Source organism: Sorex fumeus, unplaced genomic scaffold, assembly GCF_029834395.1.
Source record: "Sorex fumeus unplaced genomic scaffold, SorFum_2.1 ptg000015l, whole genome shotgun sequence".
NCBI classification, from domain to species: Eukaryota; Metazoa; Chordata; class Mammalia; order Eulipotyphla; family Soricidae; genus Sorex; species Sorex fumeus.
This window is the reverse complement of record NW_026606072.1, coordinates 2,008,809-2,036,621: the sequence shown is the minus strand read 5'-3', so window position 1 is coordinate 2,036,621 and position 27,813 is coordinate 2,008,809. Positions and strand designations below refer to the sequence as shown.

At 45.5% G+C, this 27,813-nt stretch overlaps 2 protein-coding genes across 3 annotated transcripts in view; one reads left to right on the top strand and one right to left on the bottom strand.

Annotated features, from left to right (window-relative positions):
• The window catches only part of SLC45A2 (solute carrier family 45 member 2), a 28,707-nt gene extending 10,591 nt beyond the window's left edge, over positions 1–18,116 (top strand). The window contains exons 3-7 of one of the 2 annotated variants that reach the window (XM_056112212.1): positions 4,859–5,184; positions 11,082–11,225; positions 12,071–12,194; positions 13,542–13,756; positions 17,892–18,116. In XM_056112212.1, the coding sequence (XP_055968187.1) occupies positions 4,859–5,184; positions 11,082–11,225; positions 12,071–12,194; positions 13,542–13,756; positions 17,892–18,116 (1,034 nt within the window). Of the gene's footprint in view, positions 1–4,858; positions 5,185–11,081; positions 11,226–12,070; positions 12,195–13,541; positions 13,757–17,888 lie in introns of both variants that reach the window. The other variant, XM_056112211.1, reaches the window with a different exon arrangement.
• A 7,968-nt stretch (positions 18,117–26,084) lies between these two features.
• Positions 26,085–27,582, bottom strand: RXFP3 (relaxin family peptide receptor 3). Its single transcript, XM_056112125.1, has one exon. The coding sequence runs from the start codon at positions 27,495–27,497 to the stop codon at positions 26,100–26,102; it is 1,398 nt and encodes a 465-aa protein (XP_055968100.1). The 5' UTR covers positions 27,498–27,582; the 3' UTR covers positions 26,085–26,099.
• Positions 27,583–27,813: the final 231 nt, after the last annotated feature.

The window sequence follows — 27,813 nt, the reverse complement described above, 5'->3', positions numbered from 1 at the left end:
TCATCAGCTATTGGATACCATTAGCCAGTCAAGTGCTGAAGCCAAAAAACTGGCTTTGGGGAAAATGACACAATAATTAAGGTGAGTGCTTTTCTAGAAAACATTATTGTCATAGGCATATTAGCGGACATCAACAGCTATCAGCCACGAACACAAACTGCTGCCTCTGCATTTGCCTTCTCTGGCCAGCATACTCTCCTAGTTTCCTGAATTTTATTTGTTCAATAATGGAGAGGAATTTGACTTTACGGTAAATTGCCTAACTTGCAACATAAGTGCTCAGAAATGGAGAGCATTGCATGCATCTGTATGTCTAAACTGTTTATGTGGGAATCCCAAACCTCAAACTTAAATTAATTCCTTCTGGCCTGTGCCCTATTGCTGCAGATTGGTGGAAATTTGGTCTTAGTTGGGAATATTCTTTCACTTCGTTCCCCAACAATCATATCTAAATTCTAGAGGCTTAGAGGGTCAGAGTTTGAGGGGCAGGGAGGGTTTTAGTGTCATCTATTCACATTCATACTTTCCAGGATGTCCATTTTCTCACCACTCATAGTTGAATTCTCTCTTATTCTAAACACTAGTCCTTGAGCACCTTGAGTCTCCTCAGCTCTTCCCAGACCAGTCTGTTCTTCCTTCTGCCATAGCAGGGCATGGGGAAGTGTGTGAGCTGCAAACCCTGTTTTAGTTTCCTTGTTACTTTACTTGATAAAGAAATACATTGGGTCCCCATTACGTAGAGATTCTGTTCTTGCAGATTCAGCCACTCACTCAAATTTATATACAACAGCAAAGTCAGTCCTGGCAGCTCATTTGTGATCATTTGCAGACCAGGGCAGAGCATAAGGGAGCAGCTCTGTGCTCTCCTTCCCAGCTGAAACTCATCAAGATGAAACTCTGCTTTCTTGTTTTGAATCTCATGCTATAAACATGAGAATGAGAATGTTGTGATATATTTGGTGCCAATTTTTTTTTTGTTCTGGCAGCACCACTGTGTAAATGGCCTCAAATGTAGTGTTATGAAGTGCTGTCTTGGGTTCATAAGTTCAAGAACATAGTCATGTGCCTTGTGGAGAGAATATGCATGTTCAATGAGCTTTGTTCAGACATAAGTAGTAATGCTGCTGGACGTAGGTTCAATGGTCATGGATTAATAATTTACATTAAATAAGACATCTTTAGACATAAGTTCACAGAAAGTAAGATTATGTGTTGATACATTGATGAAGATGTTGTGACTGGAGCTGACAGGAACTTAAGCCTGTCTTCTTCCTGTCAGTAGTTATCATCTCTACTAATTCAGTGTTTAAGGTAACTCTCTAGACTATAATCACTACTAATCATGTGATTCAGTTACAATGTCTTTTTTAAAGGGTGTTGTGAGGATTGGATGAGTCCATCCATGCCTATCACCCAACAGAGCCCCTTATCTCTCTAGATCCCTTTCCTCAAGGCCTTGCTTCTCTCCTTCAGGATCTAACCAGGAAATAAGGCATTGGTTCTTCTGCCTTTGGGGTTCATCCCTCAACCCATTTAAAGGAGGTCCTGCTCCCAACCGTCCACCCTCCAAGGCCAGTTAGGCCCAAGTAGCAAGAAACAGAGTCTCTGGTGCCTGAGGGATTTGCAAAATATGTGTAAAGCTCTGTCTAGTCTGGCCTGCTCGAGAATCACATTTTCTGTTCCACCTAGTTCTATGGTTTTGGAGCTGAAGGGCTTTTGAAAATCAGAATCATGGAAATGCATTTTTGGGGGGTCATGGAAGAGGAATAAAAACAAGTATTTTATTAACTATGAAGTTTTGAATTGGTATAATTTCTTAGAAAGATAACAGCAATCTCTGCCAAAGTTAAATATACATATATATTATGTATATATAATATATGTATTTAACTTAGCAACTTCAGTAGTAGGATTTTATGCAGTATGTTTTATTTTTTCGCTTTTTTTCAACTGAATTACAGTTATAAAGTTACCATGATTGAGTTTCAGTCATACAAGCGTTCCAACACCTGTCCCTTCACCAGTGTGTATTTCCTGCCACCAATGTCCCCAGTTTCCCCTAAATCTACCCACCTCCAGCCCCCTAGCCTGTCTCTATAGCAAAATCTCTCTCTCTTTCTCTCTCTCTCTCTCTCTCTCTCTCTTTCCCCATTTTTAGGCACTGTGGTTTGCAGCACTGTTACTTGAAAGGGTATCATGTATATCACTTAAACTCCTTTCTGCACTCAGTGATGTCCAGAGTGATCAAGAAATGTCAAGCTCTCTCTGAAAGCAAGGTAGCATCATGACTCATTTGAAATGGAAAGGGGGCTGGGTAGAAGTTAAGGTGGAGTGGTGGTGTCAAGCTACACTATAGACAATTTTACATATGTGATCACACCATCATTTAAGAGAACAGGTGCCTTGTAAATCTAAAGAAAAAAGTCATTCCCACAACCAAATCATCTGTGTCATTTTTATTAATGGCCCTTTATTGGTTAACCTCTGAGAAGGCAGTTTATATCTGTCTTATTCATTACTGCACCGAGCAGAATTTTTGGTAAGAGTAAGTGATCTATGAATTTCTATTAATTTGGAGTGGCAGTCAAGCAATCAATGAATTTCTATTGATTACTATAGAAATCACTGTAATTGATTTCTAATTTTTACACACCACCCCCTCACCACACACACATACATACGTATTTATCTAGTAGTTGATATTTAAGTTAACTCTCTCTCTGTGCACGTTAGTTGTTTGGGGGTTACTTTTTCATAAAATAGAAAAGATCCAACATGACTCTGTCACAGGAGTCCCCCAAAGGAATATGGGGGATCTTTACTCTGAGGTAGCAACTAGCAGTTCATGATGATCTCTCCATTTGAGTGCATGACTCTGAGTGGAGACTGGCCAGCACAGAGGCAAATACAAGCATGTGACGGGTGTAGAGTCTGATTCAGATGGAGCCACTTTACATTCCTTTGTCCTGAAACTGCCCCAGTAATGACCTAAAGGGGAAAAAGTACATATTTCTATATACTTGGGCTTCTTCCAGAGTGAACCATTATTCAAATAGTATCATTAGCTGTGAAATATAACATCTGTCTGCACAGCTATTTGTTCCTCCTACTCTGGCTCTGGCTGAGGTTGAGTGCAAGCTTGACTCTGGGAAGGGTCAGCTGGACCCCTGGATGGCCTTTCCTTGCAAAGACTCCTTATCTAATGTGGTTTGTCGCACAGTCTGGGGATTGGAGCCACAGTGAGGCTTATGCTGCTGATGCAGAGAAAGGAGGCCTAGATGTAAGTGTGAGAATTGGTATTAGCTTTCTTAGCATGGAAGATCACCAGGCCATGTGTAGGAGAAGACCTTTGATGAAAAATCCTTGACTTCTACGGAAAAAGCCAAAAGAAGAGACTTTAGTGAATTCTGACAGCCCTTTGCTGGCCCTTGTGTCTGAAAGTGTGGAGAGATGAAGCTGAAACATTTCCATCCAGTTTTAAGTTGGTGTCTGTTAGAATCATTTCCCCAGTGACACATACTTCATTCAAGTCATGTTTAGATATGGCATTCAGCTACATCCAACTGTTCCTTTGGGACATATAAGACCCCAAGTCCTTTCAGCTGCCATTCTCAGAAGAACACTGGATTCTGCCACCCAGAGGAACATCCAAGGAGAACTCACCTGTTGGTGAGAAGCAGAAAGACTTGCCCCTACCAGGTGCACTATGTTAAGACTATAATCCACAAGAATAAGTCACCAATAGCAAGATTTCAAATATTGGACCACTAGGGTGGATTAACAGAGAGAAAACTTTTATTAGTGTTCCTCAAGCCACCACGTCTTTAAGCAGAAACAATAAATAAACACCACAGGCTGGAGCAATAGCACAGCATGTAGGGTACTTGCCTTGTACAAGTCCAACTTGGTTTCCTGGCATTTCATATGGTTCCCCAAACAGCACCAGGAGGAATTCCTGAGTGCAGAGCCAAGAGTAACCTCTGAGCACTGCTGTGTCTGGACGCATGCACACACACACACACACACACACACACACACACACAACCAATAGTCACCAGAAAGATTCCAGGTCAGGGTCCTGTAAAACGATAGTTAAATTTTGAAAAATTCATGTGTGAGCTTTTGCTCTTATTTTTCCTTTGGTTATCAATTGTAATAAGTCTCTTGATCATTTCCTAATGGAAAAAAGACAAATTTCACTTGCTTTGCCCTAAGAAACTTATTACTAGGTAAGTGATAATAGAAATAATGATATTGTATTTGAATCAGAAATTGTTTCTCTTTGAGAGCTTTTAAGGTCATGAATTTTTCATCTTAAACAGTGTAGAGTGGTGTGCTTTGGACCCCAGTTCATCCATAGACCATGGATGGCTGCCATTATGTAAGTTTGGAGGTTGAAAATCACTGGTCTACCACCTTGTTTGTGACTGCGGGTTAATGGATCAGTATGCAGAACCAGTATGCTAGTCCGTCCACAGGTATGAAAATGTTGAGGAATACTGGTATAGACGATTTAGTTTCCAAAGGTTTCTTTGCACACTACTCCTGAGAGTGGCAGTATTTACCAAGCACTTAACTGAGTGTCTAGTACTATTTTATTTTCCATTTGCAACTCTACTAGCAGATTGCTATCATATTATGAGTGAGGAAATCCAAATCACAGCACATGATCCATCCCATTAAATCTGAACCTGCATTGCTGCTTCCAGTAGATTGACCCTGGCTATATTTCCTCCCCAACCAAACCAGTTTGCCTCTGCTATCCTCAGGTTGCTGACTGAGGGGTGGGAGGGTGGTTCTGTGAGAAAGGGAAAATGGTTTGCTTCATATGCTAATACAGTTCTTTCTTCCTTTCCAGGCTTTGGAGGTGCCCTGGGTTACCTTTTGGGTGCCATTGACTGGTCCCATCTGGAACTGGGAAGAGTGTTGGGCACAGAGTTCCAAGTCATGTTCTTCTTCTCCGCCTTGATGCTCACTCTGTGTTTACTTATTCATCTGTGCAGTATCCCTGAGGCCCCACTTACAGATGTGGCAAAGGATGTTCCTGAAGAGCAAGCTGCCCAGGATCCTCCATTGTCTTCAGAAAGAGTGTTTGAGTATGGGTCAATTGAAAAGGCTAAAAATGGTTACGCAAATTCAGAGCTGGTGACACAAGAAGGGAAAAATAAAAATCCTGATGACCAGGTAAAGATGCAATTTTTTTCCCCTGAAAATGTTCTTGACTTTCTTCTTTACATCATTCTTTGTTTTGTTTGCTTATTTGATAAGAAGAATTTTGTTAAGTCTGACTGAATCCTCAACAGAGTTTTCTTTTGGAAAACTCTGATAGATCTATCTTCCTCAAGTTGAGTTTGAATGCAACACTTCAAAAAGAGAGTACAAAGGAATTCTTCACTGCAAAAAAAGTTGTGGAAGACCTTGGCATTCTTCTAACAGGGGTAGAGGCTTTTTTATTTTTCTCCCAAGGAGTATTTGGATATTTATTACATCATGCATAGGCCATATAATACAGGTAGATGAATCACAGATAGCCAGCAAGTATACTGTCTGTTCCATCACATGCCAGGGCCAGACCCTGGGCATTAGATGACCTTTGGTCTAGACATTTCCACCCCAGCCTAGCTGGTTAACCTATGCAGTTCATTTAATGAACATCTCTCAGGAATTTGTAGATGATCTAAAAATTAAGAACAAGGATGTTCTAATCCTACTGTCACCACCTTTGGAATGTATGGCTTTTTATATTGATGTTTCTGTACGATGAGGAAGTAATTTTACTTACCAATGAGGTCTTTGTGCAGGTTATAGAAGATCACCCAGGCAAAGTTAGGTGGAGTATTTTCCTTTCACCCAGTAGGTTTAGCTGCTGTTATGATTAGCCCATCAGAATTTTGAGTGCTCTAAGAACAAATTGGATAGAGACTTAACCTCTGGTCTAATAGAACTTTCAACCTCTCTCAAGAATCTCATCTCCTATCTCCCGCAAGAATGACCTCTCTTGTTGGCTTGGATTGTCTGTTTTCCAGTGTTATTGGATGGTCAATGAAGATAGACCATATTAACAATACTTTTAAGACCTTTACATAAATATAAGTAGTGGTAAGGTGAGACAACTTCATATACCAAGACCATAAATGTCAACACCACTGTAGATACGTTCTCTTAACTGCTAATGAATTTTTAAAAGCCCCTGGCTCTAGTTGATTTTTGTTATTTGGCTTAGGAAAAAAAATGATGTAAGAACAAAAACTAAGTAGCATATCTTAGATCAAAATCAAGAACCTAATTCTTTTTTTATTTGAAAATAATGTTTTGTATAATTACAAAGATTTATTTGTAATGTGACTACATATAATTTTTTTAAAATTTATTTTTAATTTTAAACACCATGAGGTACAGTTGTGGACTTACAAGTTTTTGTGCTTGGGGTTCAGTTATACAATGATCGAGTACCCATCCCTCCACCAGTGCCCATTCTCTACCACCACTGATCCCAGTATCCCTCCCACCCCTCCATCCCCTCCATCCCACCCTGCCTCTGTGGCAGGGTGTTCCCTTTTGTTCTCTCTCTCCTTTTGAGTGCTGTGGTTTGCAAAAGAGGCACTGAGTGGCAATCATGTTCAGTCTATAGTCTACTTTCAGCATGCATCTCCCATCCTGGGAGGATCCTCCCAACACCCTTTACTTGATGTTCCCTACTCTATATGAGCTGCCTTTTCCCCTAGCATGTGCGGCTGGCTTCCAAGCCATGGAGTGAACCTCCTGGTACTTATATAAGAATAAGAACCTAATTCTTTTTTTTTTTTTGCATAGAACTAAGAGTTTTATTTATCTGATTATGTATGACACATACATTTTCTTTTAAAGTATATCTGGATTATTTTCATATTTGGTTATTAAAGTACCCTTTCAAATAATTATTTGCCAGTAGTATTTTTAGATAATTTTTTTTCTTTTTTTTTTATTTTTCTTTTTTTATTAGTGAAACACCATGAGGTACAATTGTAGATCCACAATTTTTTTGTGCTTGGGTTTGATTATACAATGATCAGATACCCATCCCTCCACCAGTGCCCATTTTCCACCACCATGGATAATATCCCCCCCAACCCCATCCCCCCATCCCCCCCTGCCTCTGTGTCAGGACAATCCCCTGTGTTCTCTCCCTCCTTTTGGGTGTTGTGGTCTGCAAAAGAGGCATTGAATGGCAATCATGTTCAGTCCATGGTCTACTTTCAACATGCATCTCCCCTCCTGGGAGGATCCTCCAAACACCCTTTATTTGGTGTTCCCTTCTCTATCTGAGCTGCCCTTTCCTATCTGAGTGTCCCTTTCTCGCCACATCCACGCCAGCATCGGTTGCTTTTGTTCTTTTGAATGTGGGCCAGTCTCTGAGGTGTGAGATGGTATCTCATTGTGGTTTTGATCTGCATCTCCCTGATGATTAATGATGTAGAGCATTTTCTCATGTGCTTTTTTGCCATTCGGATTTCTTCTTTGAGAAAGTTTCTGTTCATTTCATTGCCCCATTTTTGGATGGGTTTGGATGTTTTCTTCTTGTGGAGTTTAACCAGTATTTTGTATATCCTGGATATCAACCCCTTGTCAGATGTGTATTCGGCGAATATCCTTTCCCATTCTGTAGACTGTCTTTGTATTTTGGTCACTATTTCTTCGGAGGCGCAGAAGCAAGAACCTAATTCTTATTAGCTTCCAATTGTGAATTCAGAAAGCTTCCTTTTATGCCCTGGGATCCTCTATTCTGAGTGAGGGCCCTGGTGTTTGCTGTTTGTTTCAGTCCTTACTCTCCAGACTGTGCAGCTAGATAAATGGGGTTGTTTGCATGACAATACACCTGAATTATCAAGGTTCAACCAGATTCCATAAAATCTACCTCCACTCCCTCTCTGCCTCCATTGATCCCTTTCACACAGAGGCTCCGGGGTGCTCTAATAAGATTTCTCTTTCAACCTATGGTTTGTAGCCTTTATTTGTTTGTTTGTTTATAAATCCTTGGACATCTAAACTCCAGTTGACCAAGGTGCACATCCCATTCAATAAAACAACTGTCAGGTACTCAGCACCACTGAAAAGGCCTTATCAAGGATTCTGATGAGTCAGGAAGAAGATACTGGTTGATTTTTTATTCTGAGTTAAAATACCCATAACAAGTTTGAATAATAGCAGTAACTCCAACTTTTACAGAAATACTAAACACAATTTGAAACCTCACGTTTATTTGGAACATGAAGGGAAATTTAGATTAATGAAAGTTGGAAGAAAATGATATAGGAGGCTAATGCATAGATCAATATTTGGAATGAGGCTAAATATTCACTGACCAGATCTATATTTTAAAATTTTGCTTTGGAAAAGAAGAGAAGTAAAGTGAAGAAAAATCACATAGTCTTAGGCATGAAAGGCACATTGTTTTATGAGCAAGTGTTTTAACAGTTAACCTTTAATTGCTTCTTTCTGTGATCCAGGAAAAAGTCATTAGTTTGCATTAAGTTTCCATTATGGTCACTACTTTGATAGTGGCTGTTTTCACACAAAAGAATGTTTTTTATTAATTCCAAGAAAATGTCTGTATTTGTAAGACTAATTAAGTATAGAAAACAAGTTCAGTCATGGTCAGTAGGTTAAATACCACTATATTACCCCTCCACATTGAAGATCATAGTTTCATAGGTTCATATTTATAGTAAGTGCAACCTACTGCTTATTATTCCAAGAATTCTTTCTTCTCTTATATGACATGATGTGAAATACTGTTTTATTTAAAAATTATTCTCAAAACAGTTGTATCAAAGTTTTAAAAATTGTTTCTAGTTTTAACATAATTTAAGTCTAAACTAAAGAGTTAAAAAGTTTGGATATATATATATATATATCAACACACACATACACATACATACCTAAATACATACATATACATATATATGTATGTGTGTATGTGTGTGTGTGTATATATATATATTCCAAGGAAATGTCTATAATACTGGTTAATATTAGAAAGTTAGTATAGAAAATAAGATCACTCATGGTCAATAGGTTAAATACTACAATATTGATGAATGAAAATTATCAATTTATATGACAAATAAACAATGAATAAATACAATTTCCTGCCACAAAAATGTCTAATTGGACATGGGCTCATTTATATGTATTCATTAATGGCAGACACAGAGAAATAAATTGAGAGGAGGCATCTGCCCAAGAGGAGAGAGATGATTGACCGTATGTAGCAGTTTTCTATTGCAACCCAATATATTACCCACAAATGTATCGCTACTTATTATCTCACAGTCCAATACATTGGAAGTCTGTGTGGGCTCTGCTAAGGCTCTCATATGTTAAAATCAAGATGAATGAATAACTGGAGTCTTGTCTGAGAATCAACTGGAGAAGAATTGGCTTCTAAATCTATTCTGGTAGTTTCTGGAATAGAGAACTTAAATTTCCTGCTGGCTGTTGACCAGGAATCTCTTTCGTGTCCTGGGGGCTATTCTCCATTCATTTCCACATGTACCCCTCTCCTCACCCCACTTTCAAAGCTAGAAACCCTACAATTTGAAGCATTTTGTCTTCCTCTCTGCTCCCTGCTAGTAGAAACTCTCATTTCTTAAAAGTTTGTACCATTTGGTTAGGATCATCTATGAAATTTCTCTTTTGATTAACTAAAAATAGATTGATTAGTCACCTTTTATATATCTTCAAAATCTCTTTGTCTGGGGCTGGAGTGATAGTACAGTGGGTAGAGTGTTTGCCTTGCACGCAGCCGACCCGGGTTCAATTCCCAGCATCCCATATGGTCCCCTGAGCACCACCAGGAGTAATTCCTGAGTGCAGAGGCAGGAGTAACCCTTGTGCATTGCCAGGTGTGACCCAAAAAGAAAAAGAAATCTCTTTGCCATGCAATATAACATAACCATAGGGCTAACACCAAGGATGAAGATCTAAGAGTAAGCTTGGAATTCAACCACCTGCACTTTCAGAGTTAAAGATATAAACTTTGGGCCAAGGAGATGGTTCAAAGGGCCACCATACACACTATGCATGTATGAATTGTGTTTGTGCATGCATGAGTTGTGTTTGAGTTGCATGGCAGCATCATATGTGCTGTGCATGTGGGAATTGTGTTTGATTCCTGGCATGCCATGGTCATTGGAGCACTACTAAGAGCTACTCTTTCAGCCAGGAGTAATCCCCAGCAGTGTCCCAGTAGCTTGAAAATAAAAGCAAGTCCCCCAAATCTAAGAATTGTAATCACTCATGGGCTGGCTTAGAACTGTGAGCTTTATTTATGAGTTGGTATTTTTATTTCAAGATAGGTTATCTTGGGGCTGATGAAATAGTACAGGAATATCCTGGTTTTAGTCCTGGGATGTGGCTGTGGAGGTCTCCCATATCACAGGAATGGTGGCCCCAGTACCACAGGGCTCTAGTGGTACCTTACCTTCAGGCCCTAACACTGAGCAGGGTGGCCAATGTATGCTGGGAGTGAATCATAGTTTCCCTTGGCACCACTTGGGAGTCTCCCACCTCCCGCACTCCCCCCCACCCACTCGCAAAAAAAATCCAAAAGCAAACATGGGTTGTGCTTTACTTTTGACCCAAAGTATACACTGTTTTTTTGGTTTTTCCCCTTCCGGTATCATAGTATCATTCTAGGCCAGAAACAGTTAAGTATACGCCTATATTGCAAACCATAATGCCCAAAAGGGCGGGGGGGGGGGAGAGAGAGAGACAGAATGGGGGAAATTGTCTGCCATGGAGGCAGGGGGAGGATTGAAAGAGGGGGGATATACTGAGGACATTGGTGGTGGAGAATGTGCACTGGTGGAGGGATGGGTGTTTGATCATTGTATGACTGAAACTCAAATATGAAAGCTTTGTAACTGTATCACAATGATTCAATGAATAAATAAACAGTTAAGTATAGACGTATAATTAACAAAATCATGAGGGTGACCCACTGTGAGGGTCAACAGGCAGATCTACATGAGTTGCATGCCCTGGCTTTTAAAGTTAGCTGTCTGGACCAAAGGTGATACCTGCTTCATGTTTGATTCCAGACTTCAAGGACAATGACCATGAAGTCCCTGCTGAGGGCACTGATGAGCATGCCTCCCCACTACCGCTATCTTTGCATCAGCCACCTCATTGGATGGACTGCCTTCCTGTCCAACATGCTCTTCTTCACAGATTTCATGGGCCAGGTAACAAACGTGTCCACACATAGGCTTATTGATTTACATATCAGTCCCCTGGTCAACCCTGTGGGGGTCGAATGGACACTGTGGAAAGAGTACCTTCAAATTAGCTATTACACACTGGTTCCCAAGGTAACTTACTATACCCTTGACAACTATGGGAGCAGTACTTGATCAAATCCAACAACTAAAGGAAAAATACCGATGTGAGCTGTAGTGTTTGCGGCAAGCTTCGTATTGGAAGTACAGGGTGATTTTGGCTTTGAAAGGTGAATAGGAGTTGGAGAGAGAGAAGAGGGAGAAAACATTCTGAGCAGAAATTGGAATGGCATATGTGGAGATGAGTGAAACCCTTCTAGGCTGTGCCTGAAAACAGGTGACAGGGTTGCCTAAGTCAGGTGGGTAGAACAGGAAGTTGAAGGAGGAATGTTACTAACCCAGGGAGATGTTGGTTAGACTTGATGCAGTTGGCAAGAAGTCACTGAGTCAAGATCATTTGGACATGGGAGAAGAAGCTCTGTACCTAGCATGAGTCCCTTGGGCAGAGACAGGCTACTTCCCATTGGAGAGACAAAGACAGAGACAGGCTACTTCCCCTGGGATGGAGAAGCAAAGGCCATAAGAAGGGGTTCTGGGGCTGGAGCAATAGCAAAGCGGGTAGGACGTTTGTCTTGCATGCGGCGGACCCGGGTTCGATTCCCAGCATCCCATATGGGCCCCTGAGTAATTACCAGGAGTAATACCTGAGTGCATGAGCCAGCAGTAACCCCTGTGCATCGCTGGTTGTAACCCAAAAAGAAAAAAAGGGGTTCCTGCCATACTGCATTAACACCCCCAAATCTTTCTTTCAGATCGTGTACCATGGAAATCCCTATAGTGCGCACAACTCCACAGAGTTTCTCATCTACCAAAGAGGGGTCGAGGTGGGGTGCTGGGGTTTGTGCATCAACTCCGTATCGTCTTCCCTTTACTCATGTAAGTCTCACCCTTCCCAGGGTTTCTTTCTTTCTTTCTTTCTTTCTTTCTTTCTTTCTTTCTTTCTTTCTTTCTTCCTTCCTTCCTTCCTTCCTTTCTTTCTTTCTTTCTTTCTTTCTTTCTTTCTTTCTTTCTTTCTTTCTTTCTATTTTTATTAGTGAGGCGCCATGAGGTATAGTTGTAGACTTACAAATTTTGTGCTTGGGTTTCAATTATACAATTATCAAATACCCATCCCTCCACCAGTGCCCATTTCCCACCACCACGGATCCCAGTATCCCTCCCACCCCCCCAACTCCCCATCCCACCCTGCCTCTGTGGCAGGGCATTCCCCTTTGTACTCTCTCTCTTTTTGGGTGTTGTGGTTTGCAAAAGAGGCATTGAGTGGCAATCATGTTTGGTCTATAGTCTACTTTTAGCATGCTTCTCCCATCCTGGGAGGATCCTCCCAACACCCAGGGTTTCTTTTAACGGGTCAGTTCAAACTCAGACTTTGACATACCAAATTCCTGGTGACAAGAAGGAGGTCAGGAAAACCTATCCTCCTATAAAGAACCACACACATATCACATTTGATTTTATTCCATTCTGTCAGCAACCCCAAAGAAGGGGCTTCTTGGCTTATGTCAGTGGAGGAAAGTAAGGAATTTGTCTGTGGTGAGTGCAGGAAGGAGTCAGCAATGAGAGGTGCTGAAGGCAGTGTGATCCCCTTCCCAGCCAGGGACAGGATGAAAAGTCTGGGGCAATGTCACCCATCCTTGCACTGTGCCCTTTGCCAGCTTCTCAGCTGTGCAGGCAGCACTAGGTCAGGGGTGTGGGGGTGGGATGGAGAGAAAGGGAATGACTTAGGTCATCCTATAGAATCTGGTTGTTTTTTCTTCCTTCCATTTGACTTTGAACCCTGGGGTCAATATAAATCAGCAGACTCAGGGTTGTCTTCCCATTTGACAGACAGAAACAGAGACAGGCTACTTCTGGCTGACCCTGGGATTCAGAAAAACCATTTTTCCCCTCTGTCTTGGGGCCACAAGATTCCAGATCCCACAGCCTTGCTGCACTTTGCTACCACTTTTTTTTGGCATCCTACTAGTGTATGCCTGGTCTCTCCCCCAGGAGAAGAAAATTAACTTAGCCAGGCAATTTACAGCTCTCCTTTGTGCAAAGGATTTCAAACTGTTTCCCAAATGCCAGCTCTTTTCAAGCCCAGATAAGGAGCCTCTTTTGTTCCTGCTGTAGTATCAAAAGGCTCCTAAAAGAAGAGAATCCACACAAGAAAGGATGGTCTGGAATTATTAAACCCTGTATGGCACTGGCAGCTATAATCGCTCCTTTTCTTTTCCCCCTTAGACTTCCAGAAAGCTCTGGTCTCCTACGTGGGATTAAAGGGTCTTTACTTCATGGGGTATTTACTCTTTGGCCTGGGGACAGGATTCATCGGGCTGTTCCCCAGTGTCTACCCCACTCTGGCTCTGTGTGCCTCGTTTGGAGTGATGTCCAGCACACTGTACACCGTGCCCTACAACCTCATCGCTGAGTACCACCGGGAGGAGAAGGAGGAACAGGTGTGTTTTGAACTTCTGCCCTGGGTGAGGGGTCAACTCACTGGAAGACTGGGAAAAGTAGAAGGCAGAGATGAAAGTGAAGGATTCTTGGGGCTGTAGTGATAACACAGCAGGTAGGGAGTTTTCCTTGCATGTGGCTGACCCGGGTTCAATTCCCAGCATCCCATGTGGTCCCCTGAGCACCACCAGGAGTAATTCCTGAGTGCAGAGCCAGGAGTGAACCTTGTGCATTGCTGGGTGTGACCCAAACCAAAAAAGCAAAAAAAAAAAAAAAAGGGAAGGATTCTTAAAAATCGATGCTAAGATGCTCAGCCATATGGAACCACAGTCTGGCCAGTGATGGGCCCTTCCCAGCCCTTCTTCCTCCTCACTGAAGCCCGGTTCTCAGACTGGAGAGGAGAGCCGGGGGACAGTTCTGTTTGCTCCCATGGTTTAGCTTAGAGAAGGAGACACAGATCTGTGAGATATCAGCCCACTGTGCTGAGTCAAAGAAAAGGGAACCTGGGGCGGAAGCAACAGGAGAGCAGGGAGGACACTTGCCTTGTATTTAATTCCCTGCACCTGAGCTCTCCAGGAGTGACCCCTGAGTGCAGATCCAAAATTAGCCCTGGGCACAACAGGGTCTGCTTCCCCTTCCCTCCCCCCCTCAAAAAAAAAAAAGAGAAAGAGACAAGGAAAAGGGAATTTAGGGCTGGAGGTGTCGTACAGAGGTTAGGACTCTTGCACGGGCAGCTCTGGTTCAATCCCCAGCACAGCATATGGTGGGTAATCCCTGAGCACTTCAGGGTGTCATCCCTGCCCCCAACACAGACGCACCAAGAATAAAAGAAAAAAAAAGGGGGAACCCAGGGCTTCAGATATCTGCCTGAAACACACCTGCAACACCCACCCTCCAACTGCTGCAGAGGTGCCTGGGGGAATTGGGGGGGAATTATTGACCAAGAATAGGAAACTCCTAAACAACAGTGGCTTGAGAAGTCCAGGTTTCAGTAATTTGGTCTGTGTAGGAAGGAATCTTGTCACAGGGTATCATTCTTACCAGCTTTCTGCTGTGGAGCTCAGGCTACATATAGAAACAGGCCCTGAGCTAACGAAGAGTACCAGTCTAGGAATTTCTGCTCTAAAATGGTAGCACTGGGGCCCAGAGTTATAGTGCAGCAGGTAGAACACTTGCTTTGCATGCTACTGGCCAGCACCCATCTGGTCCCCCCAAGTCTTCCAAGAGTGATCCCTGAGCACAGATTCAGGAGTAAAACCTGAGCACTGTCATATATGGCCCCCAAACAAAAATAAAATAAAATGGTCACCTCTTCTTTTCAGAATTTGCACATTTGCCCAGTGGAAAGAGGCTTACATCTCTTTAAATGGAACATGGTGTAAATACTGAGGAGATAGTTTACAGCCTATTCCGTCCCAACACAAAATTGTTAAAAATACTGCACACATGTCCATGAACTGGCCTTCATGCATGTCATTTAATCTGGCACACGCAGCAGGGCGCAGTTGTCATTACCTATCCATCCAGACCTGCAGCTCTCTGCGTTCCTTAGCAATATTATCACAAATGTTTCCATTTATGATGGGGCTTGCAGTTGAAGAGAAAGCTATCAGAGAACTGTCTCTGGAGAGATTTAGGTGGTTCTAGGCAAAAGCTCATCAGTTTGGGACTCAGAGCAACCTTAATGCTAATCCCGCCTCCTCCACTTTACAGCAGCATGGTGTTGAGGATGTTACCAATCTATCACATAAACCAGTTTACAGATGTAATCAACTCATTGGTTCAGTAGTCCCAATGCTTCACAGAGTGTGTATTGAAGGGGACTCCCCACCGAGCTCACTCTCCACACTTTTCTTTTCTTCCCTAGTCTCCTATATATAACCACTCTGTGTTTTTTCTGTTTGGAGATTACACCCAACGATTGCTCAGGAGTTATCCTGGTTCCGCACTCAGGAATCACTCATGGTAGTGTTTGGGGGACCATTTGGGATATTGGAGATGGAACCTGGGATGGGCATGTACAAGGCAAGCAGTTTACGTGTTGTACCATCTCTCTGGGCCACTTAATATAACCACTATATCAAGTCTTTTGTTGTTGTTGTTGTTCTGTTTCTTGGACTTCCCAAGCGGTGCTCAGGAGGTTGTAGGGTCTTCCCTGTAGTTTAATGCAAGAGCCCAAGGATGTGATGTTCTGCAGGTCCTGTAGTGCTGGGGATTTCTCAGCATACTGAGATAGTGTGGTGGGACTCCGGGACTGCAACCAGTTATACTGGGAGATTCTGTGATGCCAAGGAATGGAACCAGGATGGCTGCGTGCAAGACATGCACCTTACCCCTATATTGTTTCTCCAACTCCCCGGACCAGTTTGCTTGTTTTTGGTTTCTATGCAAAACAAAAATGTGCGCTTTCCAGTGAAGCTCTTTTTATGGAACTATTAAAACTCTCAGTTCTAGTTTTCTAATCAGTGAAGTGGGAATATTATACCCACCTGATGAGTTGCTGAGAAGTGAAATGAGGTAATGCAAGTAATGTGCTTAGCACAGTGCCTACCCACCGCTTGGCAAAGACTCAACCAAATTTTTTTAAGATGGTTTCCTGTACTGTTAAGGCCAAGATGGGGGTAATGATAATCTTATTAAACCTAAGAGAGGTGGGAGAATGAAATAATGTGTGAAAGGAGCCTGTACAAATCCTGTACCATAAAGGAGCTGTTCTCAAACAGGGCCCTATACACCTCTGTGGGCACCAGGATATTCCAAACAGGACACAGTAAAACTTTTGTAGATGGGTGACCTTAGCACAAGACTGTGGCCAACTTGTAGGATGGTGGAGAGACTGGAAACAGTATCAGAAGGAATCTGTAGTCAAAAGAAGTTTGAGAAACATTGATATAAAAGACATTTCATGAATGCCAAGGGGCTGAAGAGATAGTATAGTGAGTAGGGCACTTATCTTGCATGTATCCGATCTTGTTCAATCCCCAGCATCACATATGGCTCCTGAGCACTGTCAGGAGTGATTCCTGGGCACAGAGTCAAGAGTACCCTAGCACTGTTGGTGTGTCCCTCCCTCCAAATTTTTTTAAAAGAGCAAGCAATTCAAACCAAATATGGCTTTTTAATACATTAAAAATAACAACCAAGCTGGAGTGATAGCACAACAGGTAGGGTGTTTGCCTTTCATGCAGCTGACCCAGTGTCGATTCCCAGCATTCTATATGATTCCCCGAGCACCTCTAGGAGTAATTCCTGAGTGCATGAGCCAGGAGTAACCCCTGTGCATCACTGGGTGTGACCCAAAAAGCAAAAAACAAACAAAGAAACAAAAAACATACATATTTTGAAAGGTTGAATTCCTCTGTTATGTGGCATTTGTGCATATGGGATGCTTTAAATTTTTTTTTCTAAAAATGTTTGAAATTTTAACTTAATGTTAAGAAAGTAGAGGAATATTTATTGAGTTCCTTTTGCTTTTTTGTGTTTTGAGTCATATGCAGCAGTGTTCAGGTTTACTCTTGGCTCTGTACTCAGGGATCACTCCCGGTAGGCTCTCGGGACCAGGTGGGATAGCAGGGATCAAATCTGGGTAGGCTGTGTACAAGGCAAGCACTCTTCCTACTGTACTATTTCTGTAGTCCTATGTATAAAATTTATTCTACATTGTATTCAGTGACTTCTTAAGGATAATTATTTTTTGTATACTAATCTTTGAACCCATGGGGATATCAGTGGTGGAATTTCAGATTTTGGAGAAGGAAGGAATGACCGCCACAAGCAAGAAGGTGGAATTTCTTGGTGACCTTATATCAGGGTCTGGCAAACTAGATCCTACTAGCCAAATAGGACATGTGCAGCCTGTGAATTAAAAATTTCTTCTAATTTTTTTAATGATTAAGAAAAAATCAATAGAAGGATAATATCTTGTGACAAGTGAAAATTACATAAAATTCAAATACTACTGTCCACAAAGTCATAGCAGAACATCAGTTCATTTAGATACTATCACTGCTTTGTCACCCAAAAAGCAGAGTTGACTAACTGCAACCAAGACTCTTTTCAGGAAAAGTTGTTTCACCTCGTCCCTGAAGGGAAGTTGGGTGCAAAGCAAACACGGTTCCTCTATTTCCTTTGCAGAAGCGGCAGGCCCAAGGAGCTGACTCGGACACTAACAGTGGCAGAGGGCAGGGTCTGGACTGCGCTGCCCTTACCTGCATGGTGCAGCTGGCCCAGATCCTGGTTGGAGGTGGCCTGGGCTTTCTGGTCAACATAGCCGGGAGCGTCAGCGTTGTGGTGATCACAGCTTCTGCCGTGGCGCTGATCGGCTGCTGCTTTGTCGTGTTCTTTGTTAGATATGTGGATTGAATCAATAAAAAGACTTTGCTCCAAAACTCAGCCACAGGGGAGCCCGTGGCTAGAAGTCTGTTTCCTCTTTAGCTCTGCCCTGTTTGGATGGCTGGCCGGGGGACCCATTCTGTGTCTTCAGCGATAATCTTCTTACTAAGCTCTAGCTTTCAGCGGGCCTCCTGCACAACAACCACCATGTATCAGGATTCACCTGTTTTAGGAGGTGGGCACTGCTCCCATTCATAGCTGCAGGTGACAGGACTCGCCTATCTCAGTGCAGGGCCACAAGAAGACAGGACTATTCTTCAGGGGGTAATTCAAGCAATGGTGAAACTTCAGAAGTAGGACTGGAGTGGTAGTACATCAGGTAGGGCGCTTGCCTTGCATGCATCTGATCCAAGTTCAATCCCTGGCATCCTATATGGTCCCCTGAGCGTCACCAGGAGTAATTCTGAGTGCAGAGCCAGGAGTAGCCCCTAAGAATTACTGGTTTTAGTCTCCAAACCAACCAACCAAACAACCAATAAAAACTCCCAAAATCTCGAGAAGCATACTACAGCTACACAAGATGCTTGCACTTATCGGGGAGGGGTGGGGGCGTTGGAGAGTGGAAGGTACAGTTTTGGCTATATATGAGGATGCTCAGGGACTGCTTCTGGCTCAGTGTTGGTGGGGGTCACCCCAGATAGTTCTCAGGGGACCATTGGTATCCAAGAATAGACCCAGACAGCCCCCCTTTTTTGAGAGAGGGTTATACCTAGTGATGCACAGGGGAAACGCCCTACCCGCTGGCTATTGCTCCAGCCCCAAATTCCAGCCCTTTGAGCTCTATCCAGGCCCTAGTCTTTGCTTTTCTTTGGGGCTGGCGGGAAGTATTAGGAGGATGAGTAGTGATGGTGCGCAGAGGCTATTTCTGGCTGTTGCCCAAAAGTGACCTCTGGTAATGCTTGGGAGACCAGATGCCGTACCAGAGAGTGAACTGGAGTTGTATAAAAGACCAGTGTCTTACCTCCTGTACTGTCTTCAGATCTTCCATTCCTATTCACTTTTCCGATCACTGTCCATCTCGAGTTGAGCTAGCAGGAGTTATATTTCTCATGAACTATACCAACACTAAGAAGTTAGAGTTTCCTTTGTGATATTAACTTCCCGTATTTACTTCATACTTAACTTACTCGTATTTAACTCGTATAAATTTAGATATTCCTGACAAGTCTGCTTGAACATCTCATATTAGAGAATTTATCCCTTTAAATCAGCTCATTTTGACTGGACAAATAGTACAGTTGGTAGGTTTGATCCCTGGCATCCCATATGGTCCTCTGAGTATTAGCAGGAGTAATTCCTGAGTGCAGAACCATGAGTAACCCCTGAGCAGCATTGGGTGTGGTCTAAAATCAAAACCAAAAACAAAATAAATAAGCTAGCTAATTTCTTGAACACAGTAAAATGGTTGCTCTCTTATGCATCTTTGTTCCATGTGAAAATCTTTCAAAAAACTGGCTTCCCATTTCTTCTCTCATCTCCTCCACAATAAGAAACGTTTTTTCTGGTCATGCCTCTTCCACTGCTACTCATGTCCAGGTTTTCATCAGGCTGGGCAGGGAAGGCACTGTTTTAAGGTTTAATGGACAGCCAGCTTGGGAACTGGGCTGCTTTTTTGGGGGGTGGGGTATGGCTGGAGCAATAGCACAGCGGGTAGGGCGCTTGCCTTGCACGCAGCCAACATGGCCGACCCAAGTTCAATTTCTCTGCTCCTCTCAGAGAGCCTGGCAAGTTACCGAGTGTATCTCACCCACACGGCAAAGTCTGGAAAGCTACCTGTGACATATTCCATATGCCAAACACAGTAACAAGTCTCACAATGTTACTGGGCCTGCTTGAGCAAATCGATGAACACTGGGGTGACAGTGACAGTGACAGTTTTTTGGGTCATGCCCAGCGATGCTCAGAGGTTACTCCTGGTTCTGCACTCAGGAATTACTCCTGACAGTGCTTGGGGGTACCATATGGGATGCTGGGAATCGAACCTGGGTTGGTCGCATGCAAGGCCACTCCCCACTATGCTATCGCTCCAGCCCCTGTGCTACTCTTTAACCTTTGTTTTGTCATTCATTCTGAAACCACTCAACTCTCCCATGCCATTCTTATTCATGACTTACTTGGGATTGCTCCATTAATAATACCCGGTGCATGTGCAATGCTTGCTGCTCTTCTCTGTTACTGTATTACTATGTTCTGGGCTGCTCTGCTGATCTGAAATCTTGGGAGGGAATGCTGATACTGACTCCTTCACTGTAGATGAGGAAATTCAGACAGAGAGGCATGGTAGTACTCACCTGATGCTCCCTGCCTGTATATGGCAGCTCTAGATTTGGATTCTGCTCCCCCAGTCTCTGCTGTTTGCTAGAAGGGCACTTAGCAAGGAGCCTGGCACTTACGCTTCAAAATGACATTTCTTATAGTACCTTCCACATGCTCAGCTCCCACTCCTCATACCGAGATCCTGCCTCAGTTCTTCCTTGGTGTACAGCTATGCGCCCTGCTGTGACAGAGTGACTTTTGGTGTCTTCACCTTCTGGAGGGTAGTGTGGACAAGTCCCTGAGTATCAGCATCTTGGGGTAGCACTGCTGGGAAGAGGAAACCTGTTCAGGTAGGGTTTTCTGCAGTATTTGGGTCCCCTTCACACACCTGTGGGGGTATGAGGGGTGCAGACTAATACGCAACATTTGCAGAGCCAAACCATGAATGGAAACCCCTAGTCCACAGCCTATTCCTGCTCCAGTTCCCTTTCCACTCTTGGCCCCTCCAGAGCTTCTCCTGCCCATCCGACCTCTGTCCACCATATCTGTCATCATCACCTTCTCCCTTTCCTCTCCACCCCCACCCCCAGCTAGCTGGAGGGGAGGATCAGCAGTGTGGTCCCCTCCTCTGGAATCCAGACTCAAGAAAGGATGCCCAAAGCCCTTAGAAATAGACCTGGGGCCATTTTCTTCTGCAGTTGGGTACTGGTACAAAATCTAGAAGGTGTGGGTAGCCTTATGACGGCTGGACCTGGTGGAGAGAGATACAGCTGAGAGTGGGGAGATAAAACAAAGACTCCTAAAGATCAATCTGGGCCAAGGCACTGGCCACCACGTCAAGGAAGGACTAAGAGAAGCTGGCTAGGAGCACAGCCTAAGAGCTTCCTCGGCTCCCCTCTCCTGCCCACATCCTCCCTTTCTCCTTCCTTCTCCTTCCCTCTCCTTCTCCTTCTCCTCCCACCATCCTTCTCCTTTGCCCTGCATTACTTACACCCATGCTTTTCCCGCTAGTTACTGCTCTGACAACCAGCTCTCTGCTGCAATTCGCTGGGCAGCCTCTCTGATTCTAAGAAGCATCTCTTTGCTGTTCCCAGTTTCATACTGACAAGGCTGTGAGCAACACCCCTGGCTGGATCTATGTGTGTTGGGTGAGGGCGGGGCGGGGGGGGGGGGAGGCATAAGACCTAAACCAAAGTGCTCACTCCTTTCTGCCCACTCCTCATGCCTATCAACCGCTGACCATACAGCTTTATTCCTCAGCTCCAGGCCACAGACTCTTGTGCTTCCTACCACTTCCTGGGGTCTTCCCACACCCTGTGGGGCCTTCTGCTGTGATCTCTGTGGGTACCATTGTTTCTGTTGTCATCCTCTGAGGGTTGCTTTCTTCCTTTGCACATGGGCGCTTCACATTTTCTGCTTCCCTTCCTTTTATTGTATTGGTATCTTCACATTCAAATGAAGTGATCTCGTTCTTAGGGAGAGTCACATTTGACACGCCTTCATCTCCCCTCAGTCTTCCTCTCTCTTCATGCTCACACCATTCATGTTTAAGAGGCAGAGTCATGACTGACTCAGGGGGGCCTTAATAAGGGGAGGAAAGAGCTCTCTGGCTTTGCCTACCTATCCTCAACCTTGGCAAGATTAAGGAGTGCAATTAGGACTTGGAGAGAAGCTTAATGTGTGTAGGAAGCCTACATTCAACCCCCAGCATCACATGGTCCCCTGAGCACAGAGTCAGTAGCAGCCCTGGAGCTCTGCCAGGGCTGTCCCATAAAACCTAAATAAATGGAAGTGAAATTATTGCCTGAGTTCAGTGTTCATTTTCAGATTATTTTTCTGAGGGTGGGTTTGGTTAGTGAAGATTTTGTAAAGAATGTGTGGGAGTCCTGGGACAGTGACCTGCAGCTGAGCGCCCTCTTACGTGGACCTCCCCCCTCAAATTCAGGAGTTGTCATCTATGGCCAAGCAGGGGGCATAGTCTTTACTGTGAATGACACTCCTTCCACGGGAACACTGGATAGGAAACAAGGATGAGTAAGAGACAAGATCAGACATTCTCTTTCTCTTTCCTTCTTCCTTTCACCTTCTCAAATATTTAAAGACTCAGACCAACTTAACTGAGGTTGGGGTGAATTGACAGAATTCAATTTAAAAGTCTTTAACCACTTTTGAACATGCAGCTACTCATTCATGGTATATCAATGCTATATTTTCTCTCGGATGAAAATGTCCCAGTCCCAAATGAATGAATAAGCCATGTACTTGGATCTTTGCATATTAATACCAATCTTGGGAAATCTTGTAGGAAAAAGGGATGCTGCATTTCTTTGCTTCCTGCTTCCCCACCAGACACCTAACATTGCAACTTCTGAGTCTTTGATTCCTGCATTTCTCAGCTCAGCTATCTGAAATCCCCATTCCTTGTCTTAATAGTCTTTTTTGCCAAAGTTGTACTTGTATTTCTAGATTATACCTCAAATGTTCTGGCCGGGAGACTCTGAACCCCTAGCAGAACCAAGTTTTCTAACCCCTCTCTTTCCATAGCATTTCCTTTTAACCCTTCTGTGATATGCAGTTTATAGTTCCATGGTTTTTTATATTGGGTGCTTGGAAGTCAGGAAAATAATTTGTGTATGAAGTCTCAGTATCACCACAAGACTTGTTACTTGTTACAAAAACAGGCACTCAAAAGATAAATATATATACATATATATGTATATGTATATATATATATATATATATAGGCTGGAGTGATAGCACAGTGGTAGGGCATTTGCCTTGGGTGCAGCCGGCCTGACTGAGCCGGGTTCGATTCTTCCACCCCTTTTGGAGATCCCGGCAAGCTACTGAGATTATCTCGCCTGCATGGCAAAGCCTGGCAAGCTACCCATGACATATTCAATATGCCAAACACAGTAACGAGTCTCATGATGGAGATGTTACTGGGCCTGCTCGAGCAAATCGATGAACAATGGGAGGACAGTGCTACAGTGCTATATCTGATTTCAATTATGTTGGCTTCGAAATTGACTATTTTCTCTTTGTGGTAGACTTTTGTCACACCATGACTGAGAAGTCCTCAGAATTGGATAGGGCCAAGGTGATTCTCTTGGCAGATTTTCCATGAATCCTGCCCCAGCCCCTTCTGTTTTTCTTGCATGCACTACAGAAATACACCCTTCAATATACTTTTCTAAGAATCATGAATTACCCACACATAATTTTATTGTCAAAATTGAAATGGCAAGTTGCTGTAATAAAGAGAATTCCTCACCAAGAGTCTAATGAAAAGCATTATGTATGGATCCCTGACATGCTAGAATTTGCTCTTTCTGGGCATTTACCTTTTCATTTCTTCTCTATTTTGGAACTCAGAAGGGCTCAGTTTCAGTCTTCATAAGCCCAATTGCTATTTGATTGATATATTAATATTTTCTCCTTAGAGGACAAAGAAATACTTAATTCAGTCCTTTTTTTTTTTTTAAAAAAAAAGCATTATCCTGTTTTCTAAAAATAGCTCACTTCTGAAGACTGTGTAGTGTAGAGTCACGCAGGCTTTGTATCTGCAGCAAGGTATTAGAGTTTAGCAACTGCACTGTCATGTTTTGAACCTTAAATCTCATACACTCACTCTTTGGGCTTTAAGTCTCATACACTAAGGGATGTTTCCAACACAACTATAACATACTGACATACAGTTTAAGGAGCTATTTAAGCAGACATGTCTTTTGGAATGACCATTTATTTTATTAAAATTATCACACCAGGAGTCTGAGCAATAGGATAGAGGACAGGGCACTTGCCTTGCACATGATCAACCTGGGCTCGATCCCTGGCACCCCACACAGTAACTCAGTCTGCCAGGTGATCTCTGGGCACAGAGTAAGGAGTCAACCTTGAGTACATCTGAGTGTAGCTCACAGGCAAACAAACAAATAAATAAAATTACCACACCATTTACTGTGCTGTTTTTTCCCCCATTTTGGGGCCATACCCAACGGTGCTCAGGGTTTACTACTGGTTCTGTACTTTGTTATCATTCCTGGTGGGACTTGGGGGACCATATGGGGTACCAGAGATCAAACCCGAATGGGAGGCATGCATGGCAAGCACCAAACCACTCTGGCTCCCAGTTACTATTTCTTGACTTCAAACTATGTTGCCAAAGACATTGGCAGCATCTCTGTCAAAGCTACCAGATGAATGTTTAATCACAGTTCTCTGAACTCCACCCCCCCCCCATTGCCCACCCCCCACCCCAACAACAACAACAAAAGAACCAAACCATGAGATCAGGACAGAGTTGTCCTGAGAAATGTATTGCCCTCCAGAGACAATTCTATGGGCATTTAGGCATCCAGGAACAATTCATCTCTTAATTCCTACCTGCTCTCCCTAAACCTCCTTGTGCAATCGAGACCACCACACCTGAAATTTTTCTACTCCCACCCCCAAACAGAGCCTTTAGGAAGCTTTAACTTTAATTCAAGTCTCCCTCCACACTCCCTTTGAAAAGACCAGACACCAGCTAGCAAGAATCTGGGTTCCAGGAACCTTCTGCATGTTCCCACAGCATTTCTGTGTCTTCTCTGGAAGCCCACAAAACGTCCGCCCTGCTCCTCGTGTTTCAGAATCCCAGTCAAGATCCCACTCAAATCAGCACCCTGGTTCCCAGGGTCCAGGCTGGGCAGAATCTGCAGGGAAGTCCCGGCTCGAGGTAGCAAGTGCACTCAAACCCTTTCATGTTGCTTCCCTGGTCGCTGCCCCTGGTGTCATTACTTCCTACTAGGAGTGGGGGGGTGGGATTGGGGGCGGGGAGTTGAGGAGCGGGGCTTTCTCACTTCCCCTGTCTGCTTGGATACCAAGGAATCATCACCCCCTTTTCCTTTAGGAGAGCAGCCTGAGGTGGTCTGTCTACCCTGAAAAACACACGCTGAGATGAGAAGCCACTCCCCAGCCATTAGCTCTCAGGCACAGAGATCAGGGTGGACCCCGGTGACATCTGAACTAGGAGGCGGTTTCCCGGTCTTGCTTTGCGCTTGCCGCCTACCCACCAGCGAGGGACGGACAGTCCTGAGCACGAGGGCCCAAGGGGACCCGCCCCTCTCACGGGGCATTTCTCCTAGGGACAGACCGAATCTGTTTCCTTATCCTCGACATCGCACCCCCCAACCACCACCACCACCAAAAAGCGTTCCTTGCGCCTGACTCTCCTTTCCGGAGAACTCACGCGGGAAGCCAGACAGACCTTGGTGCGGGCAAGCTGGCCCACCAGGGCTCAGAGGGAAAGTTTGGACACTCTCCTGGCTGGAGGCACCTGGAAGCCGCTTAAAAGTCTCTAGGATCAATGCGATCATCTGAACGCTGAAAGGCTCGACCCCAACTTCCTGGGCATCCTCAATGCCTTTTTCCGTTACTAGGGGCGGCTCCTAGATGCGTTGAAAGGAAAACAGGTGAACGGGGCGAAGGGACGGGCTGGGAGCACGCGGGGGCAGAGCAGGCAGGAGTTCAGACCCTTTGCCAGTTTCCTGGGTTTCGCAGCCTCTCTGGGGAGACGGTCCCCAGGCTGCTCTTCCCTGTCTCTCAGCACTCCCCCCCCCCCGCCCCCCGTTCCACCTACCTCTCCATCCGGCTTCCCCCTGACCCCCAGCCTCCCCTCACTCACTCCCTGTCCCCCGGGCCCCGGGACGGAGCCAGTCAGTCCGCGGAGCTACTAGGCAACAGGTCGTAGCGGCCGCCGCTGTAGACCACCACCCCCGGCGGGTAGTAGAGCAGTTCGGGTTCGGGGGCGGCGTGCAGTGGCGCCAGGGCCTGCAGCCCCGGGTCCTCGGGCTCGGGCTTGGTGGTGGCGGTGAAGGGGCGCATGCTGGTGAGCGAAGGCGACGCCAGGCGCCACAGCAAGTTCTTGAGCGCTTTGCGGAACTCGCGGCGCACGAGGCAGTAGAGGACCGGGTTGAGGCAGCTGTTGGAGTGCGCCAGGCACACGCTCACCGGGAAGGCGTAGACCTGGCACACGAAGTACTCGCGGCTGAAGGGCACCGCGTTGAACTTGATGAGGATGCTCCAGGTGGTGAGCGCCTGGTTGGGCAGCCAGCACAGGAAGAAGGACAGGACCACGATGGTCACGGATTTGGTGACCTTGGATCGCCGCCGGGCGTTGGCTCCGGCCGGGCCGCCCCCCGCCGCCGCAGCCGCCGCGGCCGCCCCGCCCTCGGTCCCCACCACCCGGCGGTCGGAGAGGAAGCGCAGGAGCAGCAAGTAGCACAGGCTGATGACGAGCAGCGGCAGCACGAAGCCCAGCACCACCTTCTGCAGGTGGTAAAGGCCCAGCCAGAACTGCCGGTCGCCGCCCAGCCACTGGTCCGGGAAGCGCACCAGGCACAGCTCCTCACCCATCACTCTGACGGTGCTGGAGAAGACGGCGTTGGGCAGCGAGGCGAGCGCGGCCGAGGCCCAGATGAGCGCGCACAGCGCCTTGGCCGAGCAGCGGCGCCCGCTCCCCAGGCGCCACCGGCCGCAGCAGCCGCCCAGGCGGGACCCCCGGGTCCGGTGGCTCTTCACGGCCGAGGCCACCGAGTGGTAGCGCGCCACGCTCATGGAGGTGAGGAAGAAGACGCTGGCGTACATGTTCATGGACGTCACGACCGAGACGATCTTACACATGGCCTTGCCGAAGGGCCATTTGAAGTCCAGGGCGTTCTCCACGGCCCAGAAGGGCAAGGTGAGCACGAACTGGAAGTCGGTCAGCGCCAGGTTGGTGACGAAGAGGTTGATGGCGGATTTGCGCCAGCCCTGCTTGCTCTTCATCAGGTAGAGCACCAGCAGGTTGCCGGCCAGGCCCAAGGCGCACACCACCCAGTACACCACGCTGATGAGCACGCGCACCCGGGCCTCGGTGTCCGCGCTCACCGCGTGCCCCACTCCGGGGGGATGCCCCGGCGCCGCGCCGTCCGGCAGCTCCAACCCCAGCTGCCACCAGACGTCCCGGAGCGCCAGCGACGCGTTGCCGCTGGCGTTGGCCGCCTGGTCCAGAAACTCCGGGATCAGACTCCAGACTTCCGCGAGTTCGTCCCCATCCGCCGCCCTAGTATTCATGGTGGCGTTTCGTGTAAGCAGCGGCCACCCGCACGCACGGGCTCCTCTAGGTCATGGTCCCGGGGACACAACTGCGAGGGGTCCAGCTCGCCCGAAGGAGGCCAGGACGCGGGGCGCTGCGAGACAGGTGTCGAGGTGGCTGCCCAGGACGGAGCCTGGGGACAAGGTGGCAAGCGCGCTTCTCGCGGGGGCCAAGCTCCGCGTCTGCTCTGCAAGGGGAGTTGGAGAGAAACGAGAGGGACGAGAGGTGAGTGGGCTCTCAAAGGTGGTCCCACCCTGCGCGGAGTCCCCCCCCCCCCCCCGCCCCGTGGGGTTC

What these genes read in the sequence shown, in the direction of transcription:
- RXFP3 (XM_056112125.1), bottom strand. Translation starts at nt 27,497, where the DNA reads ATGAATACTAGGGCGGCGGATGGGGACGAACTCGCGGAAGTCTGGAGT.